At 40.8% G+C, this 25,288-nt stretch overlaps 1 protein-coding gene across 6 annotated transcripts in view; it reads left to right on the top strand.

Moving 5' to 3' along the window:
• The first annotated feature begins 1,262 nt into the window (after nucleotides 1-1,262).
• Nucleotides 1,263-25,288, top strand: part of sptan1 (spectrin alpha, non-erythrocytic 1) — a 35,855-nt gene continuing 11,829 nt past the window's right edge. For 2 of the 6 annotated variants that reach the window (XM_084383404.1, XM_084383403.1), the window contains exons 1-33: nucleotides 1,263-1,373; nucleotides 10,024-10,263; nucleotides 10,404-10,529; nucleotides 11,091-11,231; nucleotides 11,897-12,177; nucleotides 12,378-12,522; nucleotides 12,623-12,777; nucleotides 13,003-13,138; nucleotides 13,292-13,393; nucleotides 13,530-13,667; nucleotides 13,764-13,874; nucleotides 14,010-14,087; nucleotides 14,188-14,343; nucleotides 14,466-14,670; nucleotides 16,268-16,449; nucleotides 16,553-16,796; nucleotides 16,963-17,085; nucleotides 17,191-17,408; nucleotides 17,564-17,656; nucleotides 17,821-17,955; nucleotides 18,536-18,684; nucleotides 18,957-19,013; nucleotides 20,390-20,588; nucleotides 21,086-21,190; nucleotides 21,281-21,313; nucleotides 21,420-21,455; nucleotides 22,039-22,086; nucleotides 22,753-22,844; nucleotides 24,066-24,210; nucleotides 24,327-24,508; nucleotides 24,629-24,728; nucleotides 24,824-25,021; nucleotides 25,128-25,274. In XM_084383404.1, coding sequence (XP_084239530.1) covers nucleotides 10,027-10,263; nucleotides 10,404-10,529; nucleotides 11,091-11,231; nucleotides 11,897-12,177; nucleotides 12,378-12,522; nucleotides 12,623-12,777; nucleotides 13,003-13,138; nucleotides 13,292-13,393; nucleotides 13,530-13,667; nucleotides 13,764-13,874; nucleotides 14,010-14,087; nucleotides 14,188-14,343; nucleotides 14,466-14,670; nucleotides 16,268-16,449; nucleotides 16,553-16,796; nucleotides 16,963-17,085; nucleotides 17,191-17,408; nucleotides 17,564-17,656; nucleotides 17,821-17,955; nucleotides 18,536-18,684; nucleotides 18,957-19,013; nucleotides 20,390-20,588; nucleotides 21,086-21,190; nucleotides 21,281-21,313; nucleotides 21,420-21,455; nucleotides 22,039-22,086; nucleotides 22,753-22,844; nucleotides 24,066-24,210; nucleotides 24,327-24,508; nucleotides 24,629-24,728; nucleotides 24,824-25,021; nucleotides 25,128-25,274 — 4,497 coding nt within the window. In that variant the 5' untranslated portion in view covers nucleotides 1,263-1,373; nucleotides 10,024-10,026. Of the gene's footprint in view, nucleotides 1,374-4,473; nucleotides 4,634-10,023; nucleotides 10,264-10,403; nucleotides 10,530-11,090; nucleotides 11,232-11,896; nucleotides 12,178-12,377; nucleotides 12,523-12,622; nucleotides 12,778-13,002; nucleotides 13,139-13,291; nucleotides 13,394-13,529; nucleotides 13,668-13,763; nucleotides 13,875-14,009; nucleotides 14,088-14,187; nucleotides 14,344-14,465; nucleotides 14,671-16,267; nucleotides 16,450-16,552; nucleotides 16,797-16,962; nucleotides 17,086-17,190; nucleotides 17,409-17,563; nucleotides 17,657-17,820; nucleotides 17,956-18,535; nucleotides 18,685-18,956; nucleotides 19,014-20,389; nucleotides 20,589-21,085; nucleotides 21,191-21,280; nucleotides 21,314-21,419; nucleotides 21,456-22,038; nucleotides 22,087-22,752; nucleotides 22,845-24,065; nucleotides 24,211-24,326; nucleotides 24,509-24,628; nucleotides 24,729-24,823; nucleotides 25,022-25,127; nucleotides 25,275-25,288 lie in introns of those variants that run through there. The other 4 variants (XM_084383408.1, XM_084383406.1, XM_084383407.1 and 1 more) reach the window with 3 other exon arrangements.

The following is a 25,288-nucleotide window of genomic DNA, read 5'->3' as shown; positions in this document are numbered from 1 at the left end:
TCTAAATTGCCTGTTTTCTTTATTCACACAGTATATTTTATCTTTACCCTCAGCCAGTCATGGGAGTTTTCTAAAACTCTGTAGTCAAACCATCCCTGACACATAATGGACTTAAATGTAAATCTACTCTTTGTTTGTATAGAGCTGAAAACATTGGTGCTATCACTGTCCTTTGGCTGGTTCAAGACAGTGTGTGTTAAAAATGCTAATTATTGGATTTACAGTTTCACAAACTAAATTATCAATAGTAGTTGCTTGTGTTTTTATTCACAAGTGTTTTATAGAGTGTATTCAATAACTGAATAATTGACATCCACTGTGGATAACAGCAATAAAACAACAAAATGTTTTTCACCTGAAGTCAAACTGACTGGAGTTTGACATTGCCTGTGTCGTTTTCTCAACTTTTATTTTGTACATGTCATACAAGAGGATACAAACCAACATTATATTTCTGTGTTGGTTCACTGACAAACAATTAGAGACAGTTTGTAGTCAAGTTTGTCATCTTAATTATCTGTCAATCAGAAAATCACACTGAAATGATCATTTTGTCCCATAGCAGATTACTGTCTATGAACACCCTCATCAGAACAGTGTGTCTCTGTCGTGTTCAGCTGAAGACTTGCTGACATTCACAAAGTAAAACTGAACTACACAATAGGCCCGATGAATTATGAATGATTGAATTTTCCTGCTCACGTAATCATTTAGAGCCTGCATTCTTACAATAAAGAGGTATGATCACATTAAAAATCATTCTCATTTTTAGTTTCAGTAGGAGAGGGCAAAAATGGAATAACATGCAAAACAATATATGAACCAATATGAAAGAGCTCATGAACAGATGATCACTTGTCTGATAAGTCCTTGTGGGAGTCAGCTGATAGAGAGTCTGCTGAAGGAATTCTCACAGACAGCACTGCGGTTTTGTGTGAGGGCTGATAGCCATTAAAAATCAGTTTACACGTAACGCTTCAGTGCATTCTGTAGCAACAGTAAAGGCCAGTCTGCAGGAATGGGAGCACAGTGTCTCAAAATAATGAATTAAAAAAAACAAGCCCAACATTACCCGACACTCAGTGTATTACGCTTGACTAACAGTCAACTACAATGACTTCAGTCAGGAAGAAGTCTTTTTGACTTGTCTTTTGACTTTGTATAACTACATGTAGCAGCACATTCGGGATTGTTATTCTCGCAGTTTCGGGAATGTTCGGTATTTATCGGTTCTTTCCGTACAGCTGCAGAAAATGACGTCACATTTAGTTGAAAAAAAAAAAAACAGCCATCATCGAGAGCAGCCTCTCATCCGTCGTCGTCGATCCGCCTGGACACCTCCACTTTGTGAGCTCTTTCGACAACAGACCGAGGTATGAAATATGTTCATATCTTCATTGAGTTGGCCGTTTTGAAATAGATTAATTGCACAATGCAGAGCGTGCTTTACTTGTCGCCCCTTTTCTGTTAATTCAATTTTGCTCCTTGGCAGCCATTCGCTAGCTCAGCGGCTAACATTAGCGAGCTGCAAGCATTCCTGTTGTTGAATGATATTTACAGTAATTACTGTTGGTAAAATGACGGAAGACACGTCTTTCCAGTTTGCCTCTAAATCTGTCTGAGGGTTCGTTATATACGATCTAAATGTTAACATATTAACCAGCAGACCAAATTACATCATGTTAGCTTGCGTTGACACCCATCGACCTGCGTTGCATTCAGACAAAATGGTTGGTTTAAGGTTAACATTCATAAGTCTGTCTATGTAACGTCAGTTAACTATTGCGTTTACCGCCCTGAAAGTGTAACGGTAAAATATTGCTTTATTGCTATTGCTGTTAGGGGTTTGTCAGTAGCTGCTCTTTGCTAGCTTGTCGGGGAGTTAATAACGTACATTTGCAGCAACCGATTCTTATTCACAAATATTCTGTGATATATGTCTTCTCTCACAGTTTGCACATTGTGTGTTTTGAATCATTAAGCGAATTGTATATTGCTGGATTGTGAATGGCAAGGCTATGTGGGTGGCTACACTGGCTTGTCGGCCATGGCTGAGAGGGAGCCGCCCAGTGCAGTTGAATACCTTTGGCCATAAGGCCCCAGCTGTCGGTTCTCTTATTACCCTGCACTTATTTCAGTGGAGACAATGTCGTGGTTAATAATTTACACGTGGAAGGATATTCTCACATGAATTTTGTGACACAGATTTGACTCATTTATTGTCGACAGCTAAAGCCTTAGCTGTCCCAATGAGTGGACCAAGGCTAGGACCCAGCAGATCACTACAAACTGTAGTAAACGTAAAGATACTGTATAGTTTGCATGAACATGGTTGTGACAGTAAAAACAGCTGGCCTTTCCATAACGTGAAGGCGCTATCTTGCACCCTCTAACTGATGGTCCCATCCAATGGCTTTGACAGGGTGGTGCCAAGTTCTTCACATACCAACTGCCCCTCCACTGTGAAGTGGAATTTAAATAGATAGCTGCTTCATACAGCCCACGAGATAAAGCACAGAGGGAATGCAAAGTAACTGGTGAGAAACATTAATAACCATGTAAACCCTGTCAGATCTCCAGGCAGGGTTCCAAGAATTTGAGGATGTCAAATGTTATTGGCCAGAAATGTGACGTAGTCCTTCAGTTAGCTTATGTTACATGTATTGTAAGCCTGGGTCATGGCCCCTAGCAGATGCTTTTGAAGCACTTTTGAGGATTTATAGGTGTGGAGAGTTGCTGGCTGCCTGTCCTGATGAGTCTTAGAACCCAAACACACCATACTGACATCTAAGAAATAGTGGCGACAAAGGCCCAACTGTTGTGTTGTCTCACGTCGACTGTGTCTTGGCCAAAACCCCTTTTCCACTGGTCAAAAATCCCCCTTAAACCCGCTAAGATCGGGCTTTTGTGTGCAATGGGAATGTGTAAACTCTGCATTTACACCCGGGTCAATTGACTCTGCAGTAGACCCGGGATTTTATCACCTCAGCTTGTCTCGGCTCTGATCTAAACGCAAGAACCTGGTTACTCAAAATTCGGCTCACAGAAGTGATGACACGTTATCAACATCAAGTGGTGGTGCGCAAATAAGGAAGGAATTGGGATGCGGTCTATTCAAGGACGTTTGATTACTGGACACAGTGTTGGAGGTGGAGCCCCGTTCATTCCTATGAAAGCTGCTCAGTGGTGTGTAGAAGCCGAAAACGTTCGACTTCCTGCACGTGAAAATACCTGAATTGCTGACCGAGCCAGCTAACTTACGGTTTAGCGGCCAGCTAACTTGAATGTATATAAAATAATTTAATCGTGTGGCTCTTCTAGACTTTGCAAATGTTATTGGACCGAATGGCTCAGATTATGATAGTGATGTCGCTGGGGTTGTGACGCTCAAAAGAGTGTATACAGACGTACGTTTTACAGACGCTTCTTTCACAATGGGTCGATTGTTGTTTTCTCTTCTGTTACAACTGTTCAGGTGCATTCGTGACATGAAATGTAACATCAGTAACGTACATCTTGACGCTTCAGATAAAAATCACAGACGGGCTACCTTGCCAGTGGGAATGGGGTCCATACAGGATTTTTAGCGGTTGTACCCACGTTTAAAAAAACCCGTGTAGACCCATTAATTTTGGTGAAAAAGCTATATAAATCGGTGAAATCATGGATACTACATTGGCAGGCTCAAGAGTCTTTCCCTTTCTTTCAGTTCTGGACATTTTAAGGAAAAATTGCAGTGTGACACCGAACCATGGAATTAAAATGGGACAGATCATAAAGCCTGTGCTACAAGAATGAAAACCTACAACCAAACTCCCTCTCAACCTGAACTGCCTATAATTAGTCTTTTTCATTGTAACTACATGGTGACCATGACCCAAATAGAAAATGGGTCTCCCTGTATCTAGGGCTTTCAGGTTTGGTGTCGGGCCTGCAGATACATTCCATCTTTCAAACTCATTGTCATTCTAATGCCGGCATGAGCTACCTTCAAGACATTTTGAGACTATGTTTGTAAAGTTGTTTCCATCTCTAATGGACCGTGATTCTTGATTGCATTGACTGCTGAAACATTATCATGATGAACTTCAAACATAATACTTCCTGTAAAAGCATCCTCTCATTCTGACTACTCACTGCTGATTGCTTGTTATTCATTGTGTGATCAATGCTAGCCTTACACAGATTAGTCAAGACATGTCCACAACATGTCCAGCATTACTAAACCCAAACTGAAGGTAACATCCATGTTTGTCTCGCTGTGTGCTTGTGTGTCTTTTTTAGTTTGTATATGATGGAAGATTCGAGACAAGTGCAGTCTGTGGTGATGGTGTTTTGCTGAGTAAAGGGTCGGGAAAGAGCTGGAGGGAGGGGTAGGAGGTACAGAGCAGAGAGACGCATGGGCTGGGCTACATCTTGGCTTGCTCTTTTGTACAGCATAGTCACTGCAGGTGCAATGCGTCTGTCTGTGCTGCGTAGTATAAGAGAATTTGCTTCTTCAACCACTGTCAGACTGTTCAGGAGTGTACTATAGATGTACGCACTGGTCCTGGCTATGGCTTCGCCACAGATGTAGCCTTCTGATCATCCAAGATACAAGAAAACCTGAGGATCCAGAAAAGAAACATCTGATGTGTGTATCTTTTTGTTTTTGCACTAGTTGTCTTATTTTCATCCTGTCAGATTATCACCTCACATCAGTCAGGATGAAAATGTGATGTTTGTTTTAATTAGAATTCCATGTGGATTTGGTAAGTGACTGGTCTTCTCAATTGTGCATTTGTTTGTCTGTGTGTCTGTTGGCCTTAGTATATACTGAGCTAGGGCTAATGCTCAGTGAATAATTCGATACGCGCAGTGTGGAAAAAATAGACGGTTGATTTTTACTGCTTGTCTTTTCTTGGTGTGATATTCTTTGCATGAAAATGAGGTCGACTAAAAGTTAGCTCCTGTAAGCCTCTCCAGGCCTAGACGCATCTAATATTAAGTGTTTCATCTGTACTTGTTTTCTAGCTGTGGTGGCAGGGAGTAAATTTCGGTATATGTTCCACTTTCAGCTATTATCAGTTTCCCATTTAACCTAGCTGTGGTTGTCATGTTCTTACTGTGATGGTCCTGTGTTGGGGCTTCTGCTGTTGTTGGTTTTGTTTTGTAGAACCTTTCTATTGTAAATTTATATAAATTCAATTGGATTTTATATTAGTTAACACTTGCAGTTGGTAGCTAAATGATTGCCGTCTATGGTGTGTGTGTGCGTGTATGTATATGTATGTATGTATATATATACATATACATATATACATATATAAATACATTTTGTAAGTCACATAGACTTATGACTTATAGATTGCGGTTGCTTTAATAATGTCATTCCTCAGTACAGTCTTTTTCCAGCTTGCTATGCTGTAAAGCAAAGGGAATGACAGCCAGTTGAAGGTTGAGCATAGTTCAGTTTGAGGAGAAGGAAAAGACGGGGTGTTGCTGTTACATCATCACTGTCATCATCCTCTCCCCTCTGTTCCTCGCAGGAAATAGGCTTGCCTATTCTCATGAGACTCTCCCTTTTCCTGCAAATTCCTTTAGCTTCCGTCCTTCCAGTATGGCGTCAGCGTGAACCTTATTCAAAACAGCTGGTTCACCATAATAACTGGGAGTTGCTAAGTGAATGACTTCATTCTCTCTGTGGAGCTCTGAAGATAACAGAGGATTTCGGGAATATCAATCAAATCTATCAGTCTACTAGAAAGATGCTGTATTCTCTGAGACAGAATTAAAATGTCAGGATTTAGCCTTGTTTTATGGTCACAACAACACTGAGGATTACTTCACACAGTCTGTACTTGGCTAACAAGCTTCTATTGATTAAGTGAATGTATTCAAGCTGGAGTTCAGACTAGGTTTTTATTTTTGTTTCTACCGGAAAGGATGCATAAACTTTGGTACAGGCTTTTTGCTGAATCTCCAGGTAATTCCTGTAGTTTGTGAGCTATCAATTTAATGGAGTATATCAATGCCCTCCATCCATTCACCTGCACACTTATGTGTTTTATGTCCTGGCAGAACAAATTTTCCCTGAGCATGGGTTCCACATAGTCTCTCTAAAAATGTATATTGGTGCAGTGACTCTTGAAAAACGCCTGATTTGTGGCAGAGAAATTAGAAAAGATGATGGCCTTATTCATTATTTTCATTGCTGCCGATTATTCTAACAATAAACTAATCAGATAAGATGAGTATTTTTAAGAACAAGAGTAAACAGAGAAATGTCTACTGGATCCTGTTAATGAACAATTATTGGTTTCCTTAAATGATAATGTATTTAAATATAATTAATATTATTGTTTACAGTAGCAACCAATAAATGCCTCTTAAATGGAAATGATGTATTTCCACTGAAAAATACAACTTCTCAACAGCATGTGCATTTTTAAAGTGGTAAGGTAAGCCATCGGTTGATATGATCCATATGGCAGCTGTTGTTTAGACTATAAGGTAGCTAAACTAGCAAAGCTTTCCAGACTACTAAATGCAGTCCATCAATCGGCATTGCTGAATTTGAGGGGAAAAACTTGATCAAGCCTTTTGTATTCCGCTTGCTCGATCTCCTTGAGTAATTTTTTAAACCCTACAGAGTTTGTTGGTTAGGTTAGGGCTTAATAATATAATATAATATAATATAATATAATATATCCTTCCATATAGAACATTGAATATTTGTACCTCACGGCCACTTTTCCTACATAATTTCCAAACAGAGAAAGGTGGTAATGGTGACAGTGCATTTGCTGCTTCTGTGCCTGTAATTGTGGATAATTGGACTTTGGAGGGGTGATGACTTTAAGTCACATGTAGCTGGCTTAGTTCAAGGTTCCCACCCAGCATTACATTTTAAATATGCCTGTTAGAAATGTAAGATAGGCGTAGCAAGGGTTGTATGACTTCAACCATACAGCTGACTGATAGCTCTGTGTGTGGGTGTTTGCTGAGGAGAACAGAAAACCCCTCCGCAGCAGCAGTGAGGTGAAGAGAGGGAAAGCTGTTATCTACTAATGCAGGAGGAAGTGTTATCAGTAGTTGCAGGGCTGTATTTAGGTGCGTCAGAGAGCTGTAAGCAGCCCTACTCTAAATTTTTCTAATTTTTGGTTTGGTTATCTGGTATAGAAGATATAGTATGTAACATTTCTGCATTTTTTGAGTTATGTACTTACATTATCCCAAATGTTCCCAATAATGTACAAAAAACCAACAACAACAAAAACCCAGAAACTGTAAAATATATTCAAGGGAACTTTCAATATAATTTCCAGGGAAACATTACTTAGTACATCGGATTGAGGAAGGAAGTCGGCAAAAAGAACTAAACAAAATGTGAATTACTTTATGAAAAAAACATAACTTTAAAACATTATCTCAATCCTTAAACATTTCTACCTGAGTCATGTCAGATAGATTTTTTTTTCACCAATGTTGGATTTTTAACAATGAAGACAACTCATGCTATCTAGTTTTAATAGTTTTGATTGAGAGACACCCCCCCATGGCAGAAATTACAGACTTTGCATTTAGATTCCACTCTGATTACATGCAGAGTTTATATTGAACTAGACATTTATTTCATCCTCTTACCTTTCACCTCACAAGGCAACCAGTCCTATTTAATGGCTAGTCATCTTTACTTTGAGTTGATAGGATGTCATATAGTTGTAATGATTTTGAAACCATGCACACCAGATGGCATTGAATGTCTTGAATTTTGGGGAAGTGAAAGTATTTATACATTAACTTATGTTTATGTCCTTTTGTGTGAGAAGTTTCTGGTTTGAACAGACAATATAGGTACATCCCCACAGATATGCTAGTTTGCCGATATTATTGGTCAATATTGGCCCATCACAGATAAATCTGTATCTGTGTATAATATATGTTTTCCAATATGGGCTGAAATTATTTTATTTTTTTAGTATTATAATGCACAAAAAGATTAAATATGTCTGCTGAAGATTACATCTGCCATTGGAAAGATGGTAATCTGGGTTGTAAGACAAATTAATATCTCTGCCATCACAGTTTGGGTGGGCACCTGTTTATTAATGGGACTGTTTGGAGGTGGGCTAATACACATTGGCAGGGCCTCTTTGCCATTTGGCGTTTCAAAGGTCACCCCCTCTTTTCCAGACTGTTGCATCTCAAGTAAGCCTCATCTTTAGCAAACATGCTTGATATTTGTGGCATTGTGCTGATTGCGTCAGTTTGACCAATGGCAGCCCAGCAGTGCATGTCACCAGTCCTCTCTGTGTTATTGAGAGCTTTATCCGCTGTTTTGTGTCACTTATTTTTTCAAATAGAAATCATAAAGTTAGAGGAAATGTCAGTTATCTGTCCCCATTTGCTGACATCACTGTGCAGAATGAGGCTGTGGTCAGTTAAATCACTGAGAAGATTTAAGCTCTCTGTGAACTGGGGCAAGTTATAGGATGGGGGAGGGGTGCTGGCTAAAATTCTGGACAGTCACTTTTTTCCGGCAGTGGGTTGATGCCACTAATCGGCTTACAGTACACTCAATGATACTATATTGTTGTGTGTGTGTGTGTGTGTGTGTGTCTGTGTGTGTAGATGTATGTATGTGTGTGTGTGGACTCACTGGGATGCTGGCTTGTCTGGAAAGCTAATGGCACCTCTGGGGACCAAAGCATATCAGTCCTCTGGCTCTGGTTAAAAAGCTCTGCACTGCTGACTCCACTAATCCTCCTATTGAGTGTCGACATGGACCAGGAGACTGTCTCACATCCATCCATCGCTTTTTGTCTCACTGTCTGCAACATCAACAAAAACCCACACTCATCTACATTTAGGCCTGACACATTGCACACACACCCCTACCCCCACCCTGCACTCAGCTTGTACATCAGTTATTGTGCTTGGGGTGTGGTTGACCTTGGTTCAGATCAATATCTTTCTCTCTTCCTCTTTGTTTTGTTTGTTGATGAATGGAGTCTGATATACATTAAGATTTCTAACTGGTGCAAGCCACCAGATAACCACAGTGTAAAAGTAACAATCTGGTAAAACTACCAACAGTCACACTTCACACCTTTTATCAATTTCACTGATAATTATTTTTACTTTGAATTTCTGAATAGTTTTCATTACAGTTCTCAGCCCATACTCCTTTCATTGCCTGATTCCTAGAGATGAAGCTGGTGTGGATGCCTGTTCAACATCAACATGGTTGCTAGCTAGACATTCCCCACAGTTTGAGGCTACACTGGCCATGGTGCCAGAGGCACAGTTGACAGAGAAGCTGACTGCTGCAGTCCCATTGTGTAGTGAAGCTTGGTTACTGTTTGCATGCATGTGGAATTTCCGCCCCCACCCCTCTTTGGCATTTTACTATTTCAGCTGCTGGCCCCTTGGTTGCTCAGCTTGAGACAGGATGGGGGATTTTTGTTGAGGCAAACACTCTTGTACTTTATATCCTGCCTCATAGTTGTCTGCCAAGTTTCTGTTAAAAGAGAAGATGTAGAAGTTCCTAGATAAACATATAAGCCCCTTCCCCTCCTTTGTACTAAATAAACTTGAGAGGCTGCATTAGGAAGATAAAAATGTCAAAACGAGTTTGAGCAATATTTTGTGAGATTGGTTTGTTATCTGAGATGATTGAGATTTGTAATTGTAAAGACTGAGGAAAGAGTGTAAGTTTGAGAAGAGGGTTAGGGTTAGTAGCATTCTCTGGATATCATGACTTATGGAGCCCTTTTATTATATAGACTAGACTAGGCTTGACTGAAACTTCCCTTTATCTTGTCAGTGTTAGGCATTTAACATAAATGTTTGGGTGGTGTGAGCAGGTAAGATGTTAAAATGTCACCTACAAATAAATTCATGTCAGTATAATAATTGCCCTTCTGCTGTTTTTCTGTACATAGCTGAACTGTCATGTATGTAAACCAATTTAGTAGAAAACAAGTGAACACAGTCATGTTAAGAATTTACTTATGAGTATTATCTTTGATATGTTTTCAGAAAATGGACACCGCTGGGGCCAAAGTGCTGGAGACAGCAGAAGACATCCAGGAGCGCCGGCAGCAGGTGCTGGACCGCTACCGGCGTTTCAAGGACCTGTCGATTATGCGCCGGCAGAAGCTGGAGGACTCTTACCGCTTTCAGTTTTTCCGCCGTGACGCAGATGAGTTGGAGAAGTGGATCCAGGAGAAGCTGCAGATCGCCTCTGATGAGAACTACAAAGACCCCTCCAACCTGCAGGTTTGTCAGCCTGGTTTTTATGTTTCTCTGTGTACACTATATAATCTTTTGCTCGTCATAAGCTCTGACTACAGAAGACTTTTTCAGTGTTATAAATTAATCAATTTTTGATAATTTTGTACATCATTTCTACTACTCAGGGTAAGCTGCAGAAACATCAGGCCTTTGAAGCTGAAGTTCAGGCCAATGCTGGGGCCATTATCAAACTGGACGAGACTGGAAACGTTATGATCAGCGAGGGACACTTTGCCTCAGAGACCATTCGAGTAAGACATACAATGATGAAAATATGGTTGCTCTAATATGCATATGCATGTTTCCTGAATGTCCTGTCGACTTGTTAACCTGATTCATGTGATTCAGTCCTACACGCCCTACCGGACACAACAGAGACCTATAGTTACAAGTTTTAATATGGCTGAGTATATACAAGTAGGTGCTGAGCTGCTGTGGACAATGTGTGACTCTTGAGTGCTGTGAAAACTCTTCCAGATCCAGCTCTGCACATCAAGCTATCCCTTCTCATCATTCTGTTGTTAGGATATAGACTTTTAATGCATTCATATGGGACCACCTCATTAGGAATTGCTGCTTGTGGAAATGTTTTTGCTTCCATGTGTTTTTTTTTAAATTATATCAGATATTATAAATACCTTTTAAAGTCCAGGACTTTCTGCTATTTACTACTATCTACTACTTTTTGTATTTGAAATACAAAAATACCTTATGCATGTATTGTGTATAAATGTATAATAAATTCATTTTCCTCTTCGCACTTGGCATTAACATTTTGAATAAATGCCTCCCTTTTTTCTCCTGTGCACTAGACTCGTCTTGAGGAGTTACATCGCCTATGGGACCTCCTGCTCCAGAGGACCAAGGAAAAGGGCATGCGTCTCCTGCAGGCCCAGAAACTAGTCCAGTACCTGCGTGAGTGTGAAGATGCCATGGACTGGATCACTGACAAGGTAAGATTCGTATTTGCAAAATGTTACAGAAAAATGGCTTATTACAAAAAAATATTGCTACTGTAGCGAACAAGTATTTCATATATTTCTGTTTTTTAGGGCATTCTTTCGTTTTCAGTTTAAGTCTTCCCGCAATAAAGACTAAAGGTTTTCTATATTTGCTCATCAGCCGCTTGAACAAAAAACGAGCTGTCCTCATTTAAAGGAAATGGTAATTGGAGTTGCCTGAGGCTAATATGACAGCTTAATCTGAATGAGGAATGAAATTTAGGATAATTTAGTGAGGTAGCACAACTCCAGAGGGGAAACTTTTGCACCAACAGTAAGCATGCCTGAGTAATGGCAAGCTGTATCTGTAAATGAAGTTAAAATAAAGTACAATCTAATCTAAGTGCATTAAGAATCTTAAATTTGACCGAATTGTGACGTTATTCAGTGAAGTTGGTAGGAGGGATAAAGTGGTGCCAGCCTCAAATGTTACACATGTTAGCTGTTGAGAATGTGCAGCCTTAAATTTAACTTTCTGATCAGCAATTATCTTATTCTAACCTGGTAAATGAAATTTAATGATTAGTTAGCATTAAAGCTTAAAAGTTTGACTTCTGTGTTTACATAAAAGCACTTTGATATTTGCCTTAATGTTGTTTATCCACTTCCTCCTGTAGGAGGCGATGGCCACCTCCGAGGAGCTGGGCCAGGACCTGGAGCATGTGGAGCTCTTGCAGAAGAAGTTTGAGGAGTTCCAGACAGACCTGGCTGCCCATGAGGAACGTGTGAATGAGGTGAACCAGCTGGCAGCCAAGCTGATCCAGGAGTCCCATCCCGAGGGTGAGCTCATTGTTCGCAAGCAAGATGAGGTCAACGCAGCCTGGCAGCGCCTGAAGGGCCTGGCCCAGCAGAGGCAGGGCAAGCTGTTTGGTGCTGCTGAGGTGCAGCGCTTCAACAGGTAAACGATATCAGAGCAACATGTGGACAGCTTTTGCCCACTGTGTGTGTGTGTCTGTGTGTTGATTGTGTTGTTAGCAATTATATTTCTTTTAAAATAAGGGCACTTGCTCTCTTTGGTGTTTTTAACCCACTCTAATAAGAAATGGTCTTTTGACACGGTGTAAATAAAAACCTGTGTGTGTTTCATTCTAACAACAGGGATGTGGATGAGACCATCAGTTGGATCAAGGAGAAGGAGCAGCTGATGGCCTCTGATGACTTTGGTCGAGACCTGGCAAGTGTGCAGGCTCTGCTTCGCAAACACGAGGGTCTGGAGAGAGACCTGGCTGCCCTGGAAGATAAGGCAAGAGGATGTTCTACAGAGGATCCACATATATTCAGTATGTTACAAACTTGGTATTCTGAGTTCTTATTTTGTCTCCTATTTCTTCTCCTTCAATCAGGTCAACACACTGGGTGGTGATGCAGAGCGCCTACAGCAGACACATCCCCAAAACGCCTCCCAAATCCATCTGAAGAAAGACGAGCTCGTCACCAACTGGGAGCAGATTCGCACTTTGGCTGCTGAGCGCCACGCCCGCCTGAACGACTCCTACAGGTACAATACGAGACACAGTTTGGTGACAAACTGTCTGCAGAGCCATATATCTGTTACTTGTTGAATACATCAAATATGCTGCTTATGTTTTTAAAAGAAAAAGGAATATGAAAACTGCTTTTCCACAGACAGATATTGGCTCAGTGACAGTATACAGCGAATGTAAGGCTACATTTCTCTACAGAAGTCTGCTCACTTCTGCCCTCTTGTGACAATCTCTTTTAGGCTGCAGCGTTTCACTGCTGACTTCAGGGATCTGACCAGCTGGGTGACAGAGATGAAGGCCCTTATCAATGCTGACGAACTGGCCAATGATGTGGCTGGAGCGGAAGCTCTGCTAGACCGCCACCAGGAGCATAAGGTCAAATCTCCCATAACACACCAGGGCATAGCTTCTTGGAATTAGATTTGCCTTTTAGTTTTGTTCCTTTTAAAAGCTGAACACCAACATTTATTGCACACGTAAAACAAACAAAACAATTTGAGGTCAATACGTTTTCCTTTGGGTTTCCAGGGAGAGATTGATGCCCATGAGGACAGTTTCAGAGCCACTGATGAAGCTGGCCAGGCCTTACTCAATACAGGACACTATGCCTCTGACGAGGTCAAGGAAAAGGTACGCCTATAACAGCATCCATACTGTCCTTTGTTATGTGTCATATTGTATTACTGTATCTATACCAGCACACTACCATTTACCATGTTTTAATGTTTGGTATATTTATAAAGGTGTGTTGTATTATTTTTTTTAGTTGGGCATCCTTACAGAGGAGAAGGAGTCTCTGCTGGATCTGTGGGAGGTTCGTAGGCAGCAGTATGAGCAGTGCATGGACCTGCAGCTCTTCTACAGGGATACTGAGCAAGTTGACAACTGGATGAGCAAACAAGAGGTAACCAATATCTTTCCTCAGGAAAGAATTAGCCCAGTGTGTATTGTGTAGTAGATATGATGTGCCAGTTTTTAATGTCCTATGTTGATTGTGTAGGCTTTCCTCCTGAATGAAGACCTTGGTGACTCCCTGGACAGTGTAGAGGCACTACTGAAAAAACATGAAGACTTTGAGAAGTCACTTAGCGCCCAGGAAGAGAAGATAACTGTAAGTTCCTCCAGTTTGTTCACTTAGACAATTGGAAGGTGTTCAATCACAGACAAATTGTATTGAGTTGTTTCAAAACTTCTTTTGTTATGAAATAGGATACACTTTGAATCTCTAATTATTGTACATCTCCAGGCCCTGGATGAGTTTGCAACCAAACTAATTCAGAACAACCACTATGCCAAAGAAGACGTGGCTACCCGCAGAGATGCTGTAAGTACTTCCCTTAAATCAAACACTACACTAAAGCATGTCATTTCTCCCATATGAACTCAAAAAGCAATACGTTTTCTCTTCTTTTGCACATTTATAGCTGCTCAGCCGCCGCAACGCCCTGCATGAGCGTGCTCAGTCTCGTCGGGCTGCCTTGGAGGATTCTTTCCACCTGCAGCAGTTCTTCAGGGACTCTGATGAGCTCAAGAGTTGGATCAACGAGAAGATGAAGACCGCCACAGATGAGGCTTACAAGGTAATTTATCAAACAATTGGTGATTCTTGTTTTAAGATGTGTCCATTTTGAAATGTGTTTGTACATCCCAATGTTATACCGACTGTTTCTGATCCGCTTTGCCTCTGCCCTCTGGACAACAGGACCCCTCCAACCTGCAGGGCAAGGTGCAGAAACACCAGGCTTTTGAAGCTGAGCTGTCAGCGAATCAGAGCCGCATCGATGCCCTGCAGAAGTCAGGCCAGGAGCTGCTGGACGGAAAGCATTACGCCTCCACTGAGGTGGCTGGCCGCATGGAGGAGGTCAGCTCCCAGTGGAAGAAACTACTAGAGGCCACTGAGCTCAAAGGTACTGACTGCATGAAAGCTTAGGTCGTCCAGTTTTGTACTGAACTGAAGATAATGTAGGTGTGTTGTGAATAGATTTGATTTCATCCAAGGACAAAGTTGATATCTTCAAATATCTGAAAAGAGACCCAAGGACGATAAACATTTTAACAACCACAAACCAAAAAACAAGAACAAGACATATGAAACTAGACAACAAACAATCAAGCAAAAAATGTAATCAAAAAAGAGCATATTAAAGATGTAAAATGAAAGATGGGGAATGATAAAATCTAGCTCATGGGAAAGTAGTTCTGTCTAGTGGGTGCATTCAGGATATCTGAGGTTCAGTAGTTGGATTGTGTACTTCAATGAGAAAAGATGTGAGGTTGTAAGTCATCCAGGTTTGTAATCCAGAGAGCAGTGATGTGTACAAAACTTGTCATTAATGAGATGGGGTTGAACTGCTGAATGGATGAAAGCACAGCATGACAGTAAGGTGCATTATAGTTTACTGAACAATAGTTTTACAGTTTTTAAAAACCATCAATTCTATACAGAGTTGAGTTAGATTTTGAATTTTTTGGTCAAATGTTTGATATGAACCTTAAGTGTTTGTATGACTCAGTGAGAGTATTATTAGTACCCATGAAAGAATTACTGGCAAGATAGTCAGAGGAACAGAATGTAGAGAATACCACGCATTTGGTCTGAATAATTTCTTTTAAAATGGTCGCTGTGTCAGATCAGATTATAGAGTCAAATTCTTGCCATGGCTGAGCCAAGTGACTTGAGACTACATTTTGATTTCCAACCAATTATAGTTTGCCGCCTTTCATGACCCGCGTGATGTCATGGGGAAGGAGATAGGGCTGTCACAATATCAGATTTTCACGACACAATTATCATGGTCAAATGTATTCACGATACGATATTATCATGATATCTTCAGAAAATTTGAAAAAAGCCTATCTTTAACATCGTTTACAGTGTGTGTTAAAAAATAACAAAAGACCAGAAAAAAATCCAGTGTAGGGAGGTGGAGAGAGTCTGTGACCATAACTGTACAAAAGTGAACAATTACACTTAATGAGTAGTAAAAAGGCAACCAGATGAGCTGATAACCAAAAGATTCAAAAGACTGAACATCTGCAATAGGTTATCTACATGATATTATAACATGTATGTTATTAACACAATATCGATATTTCATTTCTTTAATATAACGGTCATCGTCACTATGAAACACTACACAGGATAAAATTATCAGTTATTGTGCTCGATACCCATTTTGTTCTGGGTGCCCTATGTCTGTTGGGCTGGGCTATTATCATCGTATATGGTGTAGTCTGAACCCAGCAAAAGATATCTGGAAAGTATCAAACGCAAACCGAGGATGAGTCGGAGCCTCAGTGGGAACAAAGTCATATAACATTGTATTATCTGCATAAAAAAAGATACATTGAAGTACTGATTAGGAAGAATTATGTAAATAACCATGGACTAAGAATGGATCCCTGAAGAACCCCATTACTGATGGTAAGATGCCATACAGAGCTGAGTTTTGTTTGTAAATTTAATTTAATGTGAATATTTTGCGGTCTGATGTTTTATTTTAGGCATCAAGCTCCGTGAGGCCAACCAGCAGCAGCAGTTCAACAGAAACGTTGAGGACATTGAGCTGTGGCTGTATGAGGTTGAGGGCCACCTGGCTTCAGATGACTACGGAAAAGACCTGACCAGTGTCCAGAACCTGCAGAAAAAGCATGCACTGCTGGAGGCTGATGTGGCTGCTCACCAGGTACCCAATGCAAGATATATAGTACATCATAAAAGCATACCTGATACCTACTAATGCCTATGTTACTTGTACACTAGTAAACAAATGAATTATTATCTCTCAGGATCGCATTGATGGCATAACAATCCAGGCTCGCCAGTTCCAAGAGGCTGGGCACTTTGATGCTGACAACATCCGCAAGAAACAGGAGGCCTTGGTGGCACGTTATGAAGCTCTGCGTGAGCCCATGGCTGCACGCAAGCAGAAACTGTCGGACTCTCTCAGGCTTCAGCAGCTGTTCAGAGATGTGGAGGATGAGGAGACTTGGATCCGTGAGAAAGAGCCCATTGCTGCCTCTACTAACAGAGGTAAAACTTAGTGCAGTCAGCATCCAGGCTGCCATCTGAAAATAGACAGATAACATAAGTGAGCAGTTAACTTGGAGGATGTTTCATTTGAAGTCCACCACTTAGATATTTCATATGATCGATTAAAGTTTTTTTTTTTTTTAATCTTTCTCTGTTTTTTCCTCAGGCAAAGACCTGATTGGTGTCCAGAACTTGCTGAAGAAGCACCAGGCCCTGCAGGCTGAGATCACTGGTCATGAGCCTCGCATTAAGGCTGTCACCCAGAAAGGAGATGCCATGGTCGAGGAAGGTATTCACTTTTTTTCCAAGCCTTGTTTGGTATCCATAAGATTTCTGTAAGTAAAATATTGTTCGAACATGATCCAAAATGCTGATCATTCATATATGCTTCCAGGGCACTTTGCTGCGGAGGAGGTGAAAGTTAAGTTGGGTGAACTACACGGACGCTGGGACACATTGAAGGCTAAGGCGTCCCAAAGAAGACAGGATCTGGAGGACTCTTTGCAGGCTCAGCAGTACTTTGCAGATGCAAACGAGGCTGAATCTTGGATGAGGGAGAAGGAGCCCATTGTGGGGAGCGTAGACTATGGCAAAGATGAGGACTCTGCTGAGGTACAACACAACAGAAGTGTTTTAACAAAATAACAGAAAAACTCATATTTTCTAAGACACTGTCATCAATTTGTCATCTGCATACTATTTAAGTTGGTCTTGGTTATATCCCTTTGTGACAAATGCAGTTGTGATGAATAGTATTTCTTCCACAGGCTCTGCTGAAGAAGCATGAGGCCCTGATGTCTGACCTGACTGCGTACGGCAGCAGCATTCACGGGCTGAAGGAACAGGCCCAGTCCTGCAGGGTAAAACCCAATTCTTTTTAAAACACAACCTCAACTCTGCACATGTGTTCTATGGGAGGATTTTTAATGCACACTAAAGCCTCTAATTGCTAGTCTGTTTTGGAATTCTCAGATAATCAAATAATCAGATAATGAGTCAAAATGTTTTTATTTTAACTGAACAGCAACAAGTGGCACCAACTGATGACGAGACTGGGAAAGAGCTGGTCCTGGCCTTGTATGACTACCAGGAGAAGAGTCCACGTGAAGTTACTATGAAGAAGGGAGACATCCTCACCCTGCTCAACAGCACCAACAAGGTATAGATAAAACCAGCTCAGACTGCACCCTGAACTGGACTTCAGGCTAAAACTAGCCTGACCAGCAGAATGAAAATTGAAATGGAGATAATCTTAATTCTACTTCATTGTTTACGGTACCATTCCTAGGCTTAGGCGCACCCAATCGCACCCAATCCGTTTTGTGCACGGCCTAATCTAAAGGAATTTAAAGTCAATGTAGAAAGCATCAAAACTAACTAAATGATAGATCTAATGATTGTAGTTGGTCCTCAGTGGACTTCTTTTGAAAGTTTTATCATTTAGCTTTTTGGGCGTTAGTTATTTATTATCTGCTCTAGCGTTTACAACGCTAAAGTACACAGATATGGTAATCATAATGGTTTGAAATGATGTGAAATTGTGTATTGTTTTTAATCATAAAATATATTATTTTGTACATATATATATATATATATATATATATATTTATAATTACTGTTATTTTTATTATTATTATCAATAAAAATATCCTGTAATTTAGTGAAATTTAACAGCCATCAAAGCCCTTTTTGTAATCACTCGCTGATATTACTCCCTCTCTGTCTCCTCCTTCCTACAGGACTGGTGGAAGGTGGAGGTGAACGATCGTCAGGGCTTTGTTCCTGCTGCTTATGTGAAGAAGCTTGACCCCACCCAGTCCTCTTCCAGGGAAAACCTGCTAGATGAGCATGGTAGCATTGCACTGCGCCAAGACCAGATTGAGAATCAGTAAGAAACCCTCACCCTAACCTCCTGTATTTTTCAGTAAAATGTAGTTTACTAACTCATTTCTCTTTTCCAACTAGATTTGTCTAATTACTCCTTTTTCAGTCTTTCTCTGTTCTTTAACCTCTCTTTACTTCCATTGAATCATATTCTCTGCTCAGTTTTCTAACACTAATGACCTTCCCCTTGGCCTCTTTCTGTCTCCTCTGCTGTCCTCTCGCTGTATTTAACGACTAAATCTTGCCTTGCTGTGCGTTCGCCTTGCCACTGAGCAGGCTTGTCACCAAGGAGGCCTGCAGCGTGTCTGTGCGCATGAAGCAGGTGGAAGAGCTGTGAGTAGGAACCAGCGTCCCTCTGAGTGTTCTTGTGATCGTGATACCGCTAAATATCATCAGCAGTTTTACATCCCTCCCAACCCCAACAACCCTGATGTTGTGTGACACTGTGTCAACTTCACCCCTGTCTTCTATTCAGTACAGGGATAGAAGTACTTGTGATGCTCATCCCTAACATCCTTCTCATCCCAGGCCTGCCCGTGGATGTGAATTTCTTATTTTCTGTCATGTCATTAGCCATTCTGTTCTGCACATATTGCGCTTTGACTCACTTTTGCATAGGTTATCTCAATGTCCAAGGTAGGGTTGGGCCATCCTGTCTCTATTCAAGTCACCCACTTGTGGTTACTCAAGACAGGCCATTCGTTTGGGATTAAATCACAGCACTTCATTGAAAGGCTGGTATTAATTAGTAGGCATCAAGAATTAAAAGCCACATGACTGAAGGTTGAAGCTTAAATAGCACTGAAAATGAAGATCACCAACATAAACAACAACAACAACAACATACATATCCAGCTGGACAATCCAAACTTCTCACTGACATTTACTTAAAATTATTTCAGGAACCAAGGGAGTAGATTATAAAAATTATTACGAAACACAGTGTGTAAAAAAAAAAGATGACAGAAAAATAAATAAAAACACGAAAGAAAATAAGTTAAATTTAAAGCGAAAGACCCAGTCCTTAATATATGAAAACCTCTCAGGTCATTGCAAACTTTAAACTCCCAGATACTGGACTCAACTAGGTTGAACATGTGTCCAACTTACCCAACTTACTCTTGGGCTTATCCAAGATCTGTCAGGAAGAATATTTCTGTTTATCTGAAAACATGAAATGAGTTTGTCAAACTGTTGCAGACTAGATTCGGTAATTATGTTTCTCAGTTGGGTTATATAGTTTATCAGTTTTGGGCCTACAGTAGCATACTTTTATCAGGATGTTCTCCTAGAGTTCATCTGTTTGCTAAAACAGTGAAATAGTCTGTTGCATAAGGTTATCAAGGTCTCTCAGTTTAATGACAGGAGTTTAGGGCAACCAGCATATGTTTACATGATCGATCAATCATTACATTTTTTATTGATAATTTTGGTATAATCAGTCAAATTCTAATCAATTTTTACTATCAAAATGTCTCTCAATTGCTATGGCTATTCACTTCAGCTCTACAGGACGATTTTCCAATTTTGTTTCTGAGAATCATTGGTTTGTATCCCAGAAATGGAGTAATAAATACAAATTCCTTTCAAGCTTATTCTCCATCATCATCAACAGTCATTTTTAGTCTTTGAAAATAAGCCTAAACCTTAAGCTTTTGAAGACACATTACATGATTTCATTAGATTCTGTGGTTGTGACTTTTCCCAAGGTACGGCACTCTGATGGAGCTGGGAGAGAAACGCAAGGACATGCTAGAGAAGAGCTGTAAGAAGTTCATGTTGTTCCGCGAGGCCAATGAGCTTCAGCAGTGGATCAATGAGAAGGAGAGCGCCCTTACTAACGAAGAAGTCGGCTCTGACCTGGAGCAGGTCGAGGTCTTGCAGAAGAAGTTTGACGACTTCCAGAAGGTAATGGACGTCTACCAAAAAGTCATTCTGTCATGTTCAGGTTAACCCTTTGTTCCACTAGCTTCTATAACTCATCGCAAATGTTATTTAGCAATTCTTTTATCAGTCTTTTTGACAAAGTGAAGTTGAAAATCTTAAACAAACTGGCATCCACTACAACACCTAATATTCGAAGTTGAAACCTTAATTATTTTACCAAAGTAAACCGCCATTACTTACATCTACCATTATTCATACCATTCTGTAAATTGTTTTGCGGGAATCGGACCCAGGGACGGGCATGAAGAATAACTATACAGAAATTGCCCATCTTCTCACTGACGTTCTTATTTGCTTATGTATAGGCATCAGTATTAAATTGAGAATGTTTCTTAGCAAGTTAAAAACTCCTTGTTGCTGCCGTGACTCCACTCTTACCTTCTGTATATTTGTTGAGATTGTTTGAACATGTCATGTCTGACACAAAGTGTATGATGTTGCTCTTTTGTTTGGTCCAGGACCTGAAGGCCAATGAGTCCCGTCTGAGGGACATCAACAAAGTAGCTTCTGAGCTGGAGTCTGAAGGTCTCATGGCTGAGGAGGCCCCCATGGTTCAGGCTCAGGTAAGTTCTACCCTCCTGGTGTAACAGTATGAATCAATTTACATGTTTTAACTGTTGTATTTTAATGGAAATCGTATTTTACCTTTGCAGCAACAAGAGATGCTTGGTGCTGCACCTGGCAAGGTTGGAATCATTTCTGTAATTTACATACATTTTGCTTGATATTTAGGAAACGTTTTAAATATCACAACAATAACATTTATGTGTCATGCCCTATTTCTTGGAACAGGATGAAGCTGATTCCAAGACTGCTTCTCCATGGAAGGTAAGCTTCCTCTAACTCTCTTTATCTGTGTCAACCAAATACATTCCAGCATTCAATTGTTTTATGTATTTTTAGAAAAAATGCATCAACTGCAAAGATCTGACAGACTGTCAATCTTGACCTGATACTGTAACTGTGCATGACTGTTCAGCATTGGGTTGATGTTTGATACTGGTGTGTCACTTCTTGAATTTACTGCAATCATGCCCAGAGACATTTTACTGGCATGTGGTTAATGTTACATATCTGCATGGAATATGATTAGACATTGACGAGACAACTGGGAGCTGAGAGATCCCAAGCCTTTTAAATCTCCCTGAAATTTAAAATTATGTCTCGAGATGTCTCAAGTCATTTCCAAATGGTTTGTTTGATTCATCATAACTCAATGTGTGGGGCTGGTTCAGCTCCAGCCATGGTTGCAGTTCTGACTCTGTCCTGATTGGTGTAATGTCTTGGTTGGTCTTTGGAGAAGACAAAGACAAACCCTGAGAGTTTCCATACTACTCTTGACTGGTGTGGTGTTTTTCTGTTTTTGTCCTCCTTTTCCCCACCTCTTTCTACCATGTTTTGTTGACTATAGAATATACGCTTGGCTGTTCAAACAACGGCTAACTTTAATACTATCAAGGTAAGATTAACTAGTCGACCCCAACCCACCCTAGATCCCCTGTCCTGCATTGTGGTCAGAAAACTAACCCCGTCGTCATGGTTTCTGTCATGGTGTCACATGATCAGTCTTGTCCTGTTCTCTGAAACCTGACTCAAACTAGAGTGTTCAGTTTGGTTTGGTTCCATCTTGTTTCTCATGGCATCTGTTTGTCTTGTTATCATCCATTTTGTTGACTGTAGTATGAATGATTGTTGGCATACTACGTAAATTACGTCTTTAGCATCCTGTTTGCCTTTTATTTTCTTTGACCTCATTCTCTGTAATGTTCTTACCATGTATCCAGTCCTGTGCATCTCACCCCCATCATGCACCTGCCTTTGTTTGTCCATCACTGTCTGTGCTTATCAATCACACGCACATCTAGTACACATTGTACTTGCATGGTCATATTTAATTGGCGTCCCTTACCTTAAAATAATGATCTCAAAGTTTATCTGATGTTGCTGTTTAATGCTAATGGCTCAATCACTCTGAGTCCCTCTTTAGGGTATGTTTAGTTCATGTACTATAATGCAAATTGTTGTAAATTTTAAGACCAAAACTCGAATTAACAAGCCGCAGAAGGGCTTCGCAAACTCTGAAGAGTGGGGAGTGCTTTTTAATGCTGACTGTTTTTGTGTGTAGGAGCTGAACAATCGCTGGCGGTCCCTGCAGCAGCTTGCTGAAGATAGGAGCAACATGCTGGGCAGTGCCCATGAGGTGCAGCGATTCCACAGGTAAGAACTAAAGACTGTAGGAAAACACATGGTGTGGTGTCTTTAACATCATCTACACTAAGCTCCGTTAAGCATCACTTTCATGTACATGAAGTTACCAGAGCCATACAATTCTAACTTGGGTCACAAATTTGGCACTTGGGTTCAGCGGGGTGATACAGCAACAATGTTGGCCTTGAACAGATCCCATTCCAGATTATAACATAGTTGGTTCTTTAGAACCAAATTTGTTGTGGAAAAAAAATTGGATTTGAGAGAAAGAACAGTGGCCTTATTTTCCAGAGGTGGCGGTTACATGATCACCTGGATCAACTTTTTAAGCTACATTTTTACCTAACCTGTCTTGATGTCAAAGTCAATATAATTTAATTTCAGGTCATTCTACCCCCTTCATGTTTATTTACGTAGCTTTAACTTCCAACTGGCCTTTGTTTTTTTATCGCCATGACCTGACTATTATTTGAGACTTCTCATTTGAACACAAGCTTTCATAAGAGAATTTGCTAGCCCACTTGTTTACATCCACAATAAAAAATCTTCAGAAATATGTTTTTTCAATCAACATGACAGTTTGCTTATAGCAACTGTTACCAAAGATTGTGTTGCCTGAAATTATGTCTGACGGATGGAAGATTTTCTCACTACTAACTGCTTACAGCAAAACAAAACGATATACACTTTTTCCCAACAAGAAACGAGGACGCAATATCACATGAAAAGATAAAGTCAAAAAATAATAATTCAGTATGATAATAGGGATAATGGTCAAAGCTATGTCAAAAAGTCAACAGACAAAAGACTAAAATCAGTTACACAGCAATATCTATGTTTACTTGACTAAGTGGGGCTATAGCAGCAAACCAAACCCCTCATGTTTTGAATTGAAGAATAATGTGTTGCTTGTGAATGACACTCGAGGAAGAATGTCATCTCTTCCTTTTGAAAATGTGCCTAGTTTTGCTGGTTTTATACACTAATAACCCAGTTTTCCTCAAACCAGCAACTAGTGGGCAGCATTGTAGTAATTACTTCTTATAAGAATCAAGATGTTTAGGTGACATGTAATAGCTAAAGTCTAAGAATTGTATTTCATACAGTGCAGTGTTTAAACTGAAACCATGTGCTTACTTGCACATAAAACACCACCAGATGTTTGATCAAGTGCCCAAGTTCATTTTACATCATTTGACCAAAGTTGTGTTTGTGTTTGTGCCTGCTCAGGGATGCTGATGAAACCAAAGAGTGGATTGAGGAGAAGAACCAGGCCCTCAACACTGACAACTATGGTCACGACTTGGCCAGTGTCCAGGCTTTGCAGCGCAAACATGAAGGCTTTGAGAGAGACCTGGCAGCCCTGGGTGATAAGGTTAGATTATCTTTTAGTCAAAATGTGAGATTATAGTGGCTCTACAACCAAATCTCTGGTGTAAGTGTATTTAGTCTCTTGAGGCATTTCCTCATTATTCCTCCTCGCCTGCCCAGGTGAACTCTCTTGGGGAGACAGCAGAGCGTCTGATTCAGTCCCACCCTGAAGCAGTGGATGACATCCAGGAGAAATGCACCGAGCTGAACACTGCCTGGAGCAGCCTGGTAGGACGTGCTGACCAGCGCAAAGACAAGCTTGGCAACTCCCACGACCTGCAGCGCTTCCTCTCTGACTTCAGGTGAGAACAGCAATTGGATGCTATGGTCAGATTTATTTGTTCAGGTGATGAACTAGAGTGAAAATGGGATACAGTGTGCTTGTGGTATTTTTTTGCCTATAACTCTTCACCTTTACACAGAGATCTGATGTCATGGATTAACGGCATCCGAGGACTGGTGTCCTCAGAGGAGCTTGCCAAGGATGTGACTGGAGCCGAGGCCCTTCTGGAAAGACACCAGGTATTGAATTATTATTATTTTTCTGTACAAAATTGATGCCTTTGTCTCTGCATGTTTTGCCCATCCATCTTTCTTTTCTTTTTCCATCTTTTCAGGAACATCGCACAGAGATCGATGCTCGTGCTGGTACCTTCCACGCCTTTGAACAGTTCGGCCAGCAGCTGCTGGTGCGAGGCCACTATGCTAGTCCCGAGATTCAGCAGAAACTTGAGGCTCTAGACCGTGAGCGTGCTGACCTGGAGAAGGCCTGGGTGCAGCGACGCATGATGTTAGACCAGTGCCTTGAGCTCCAGGTATGTTGAGCCCACGGCATGCCCCATTAGAAACAGTTATTGTGTCGTCACTGACAGATGTCTTTGAACCTCCACTGACTTGCTGACTCTCTTTGTCCCCCTGTAGCTCTTCAACAGGGACTGTGAGCAGGCTGAGAACTGGATGGCAGCTCGAGAAGCTTTCCTCGCCAGTGACGACAAGGGTGACTCCCTGGACAGTGTGGAGGCCCTCATCAAGAAACATGAAGACTTTGACAAGGCCATTAACGTGCAGGTCAGTAAGACGTT

This window comes from Pagrus pagrus (genome assembly GCF_965226575.1).
Source record: "Pagrus pagrus genome assembly, chromosome: 19".
Lineage (NCBI taxonomy): Eukaryota > Metazoa > Chordata > Actinopteri > Spariformes > Sparidae > Pagrus > Pagrus pagrus.
This window is presented reverse-complemented; position numbering and strand designations above follow the sequence as displayed.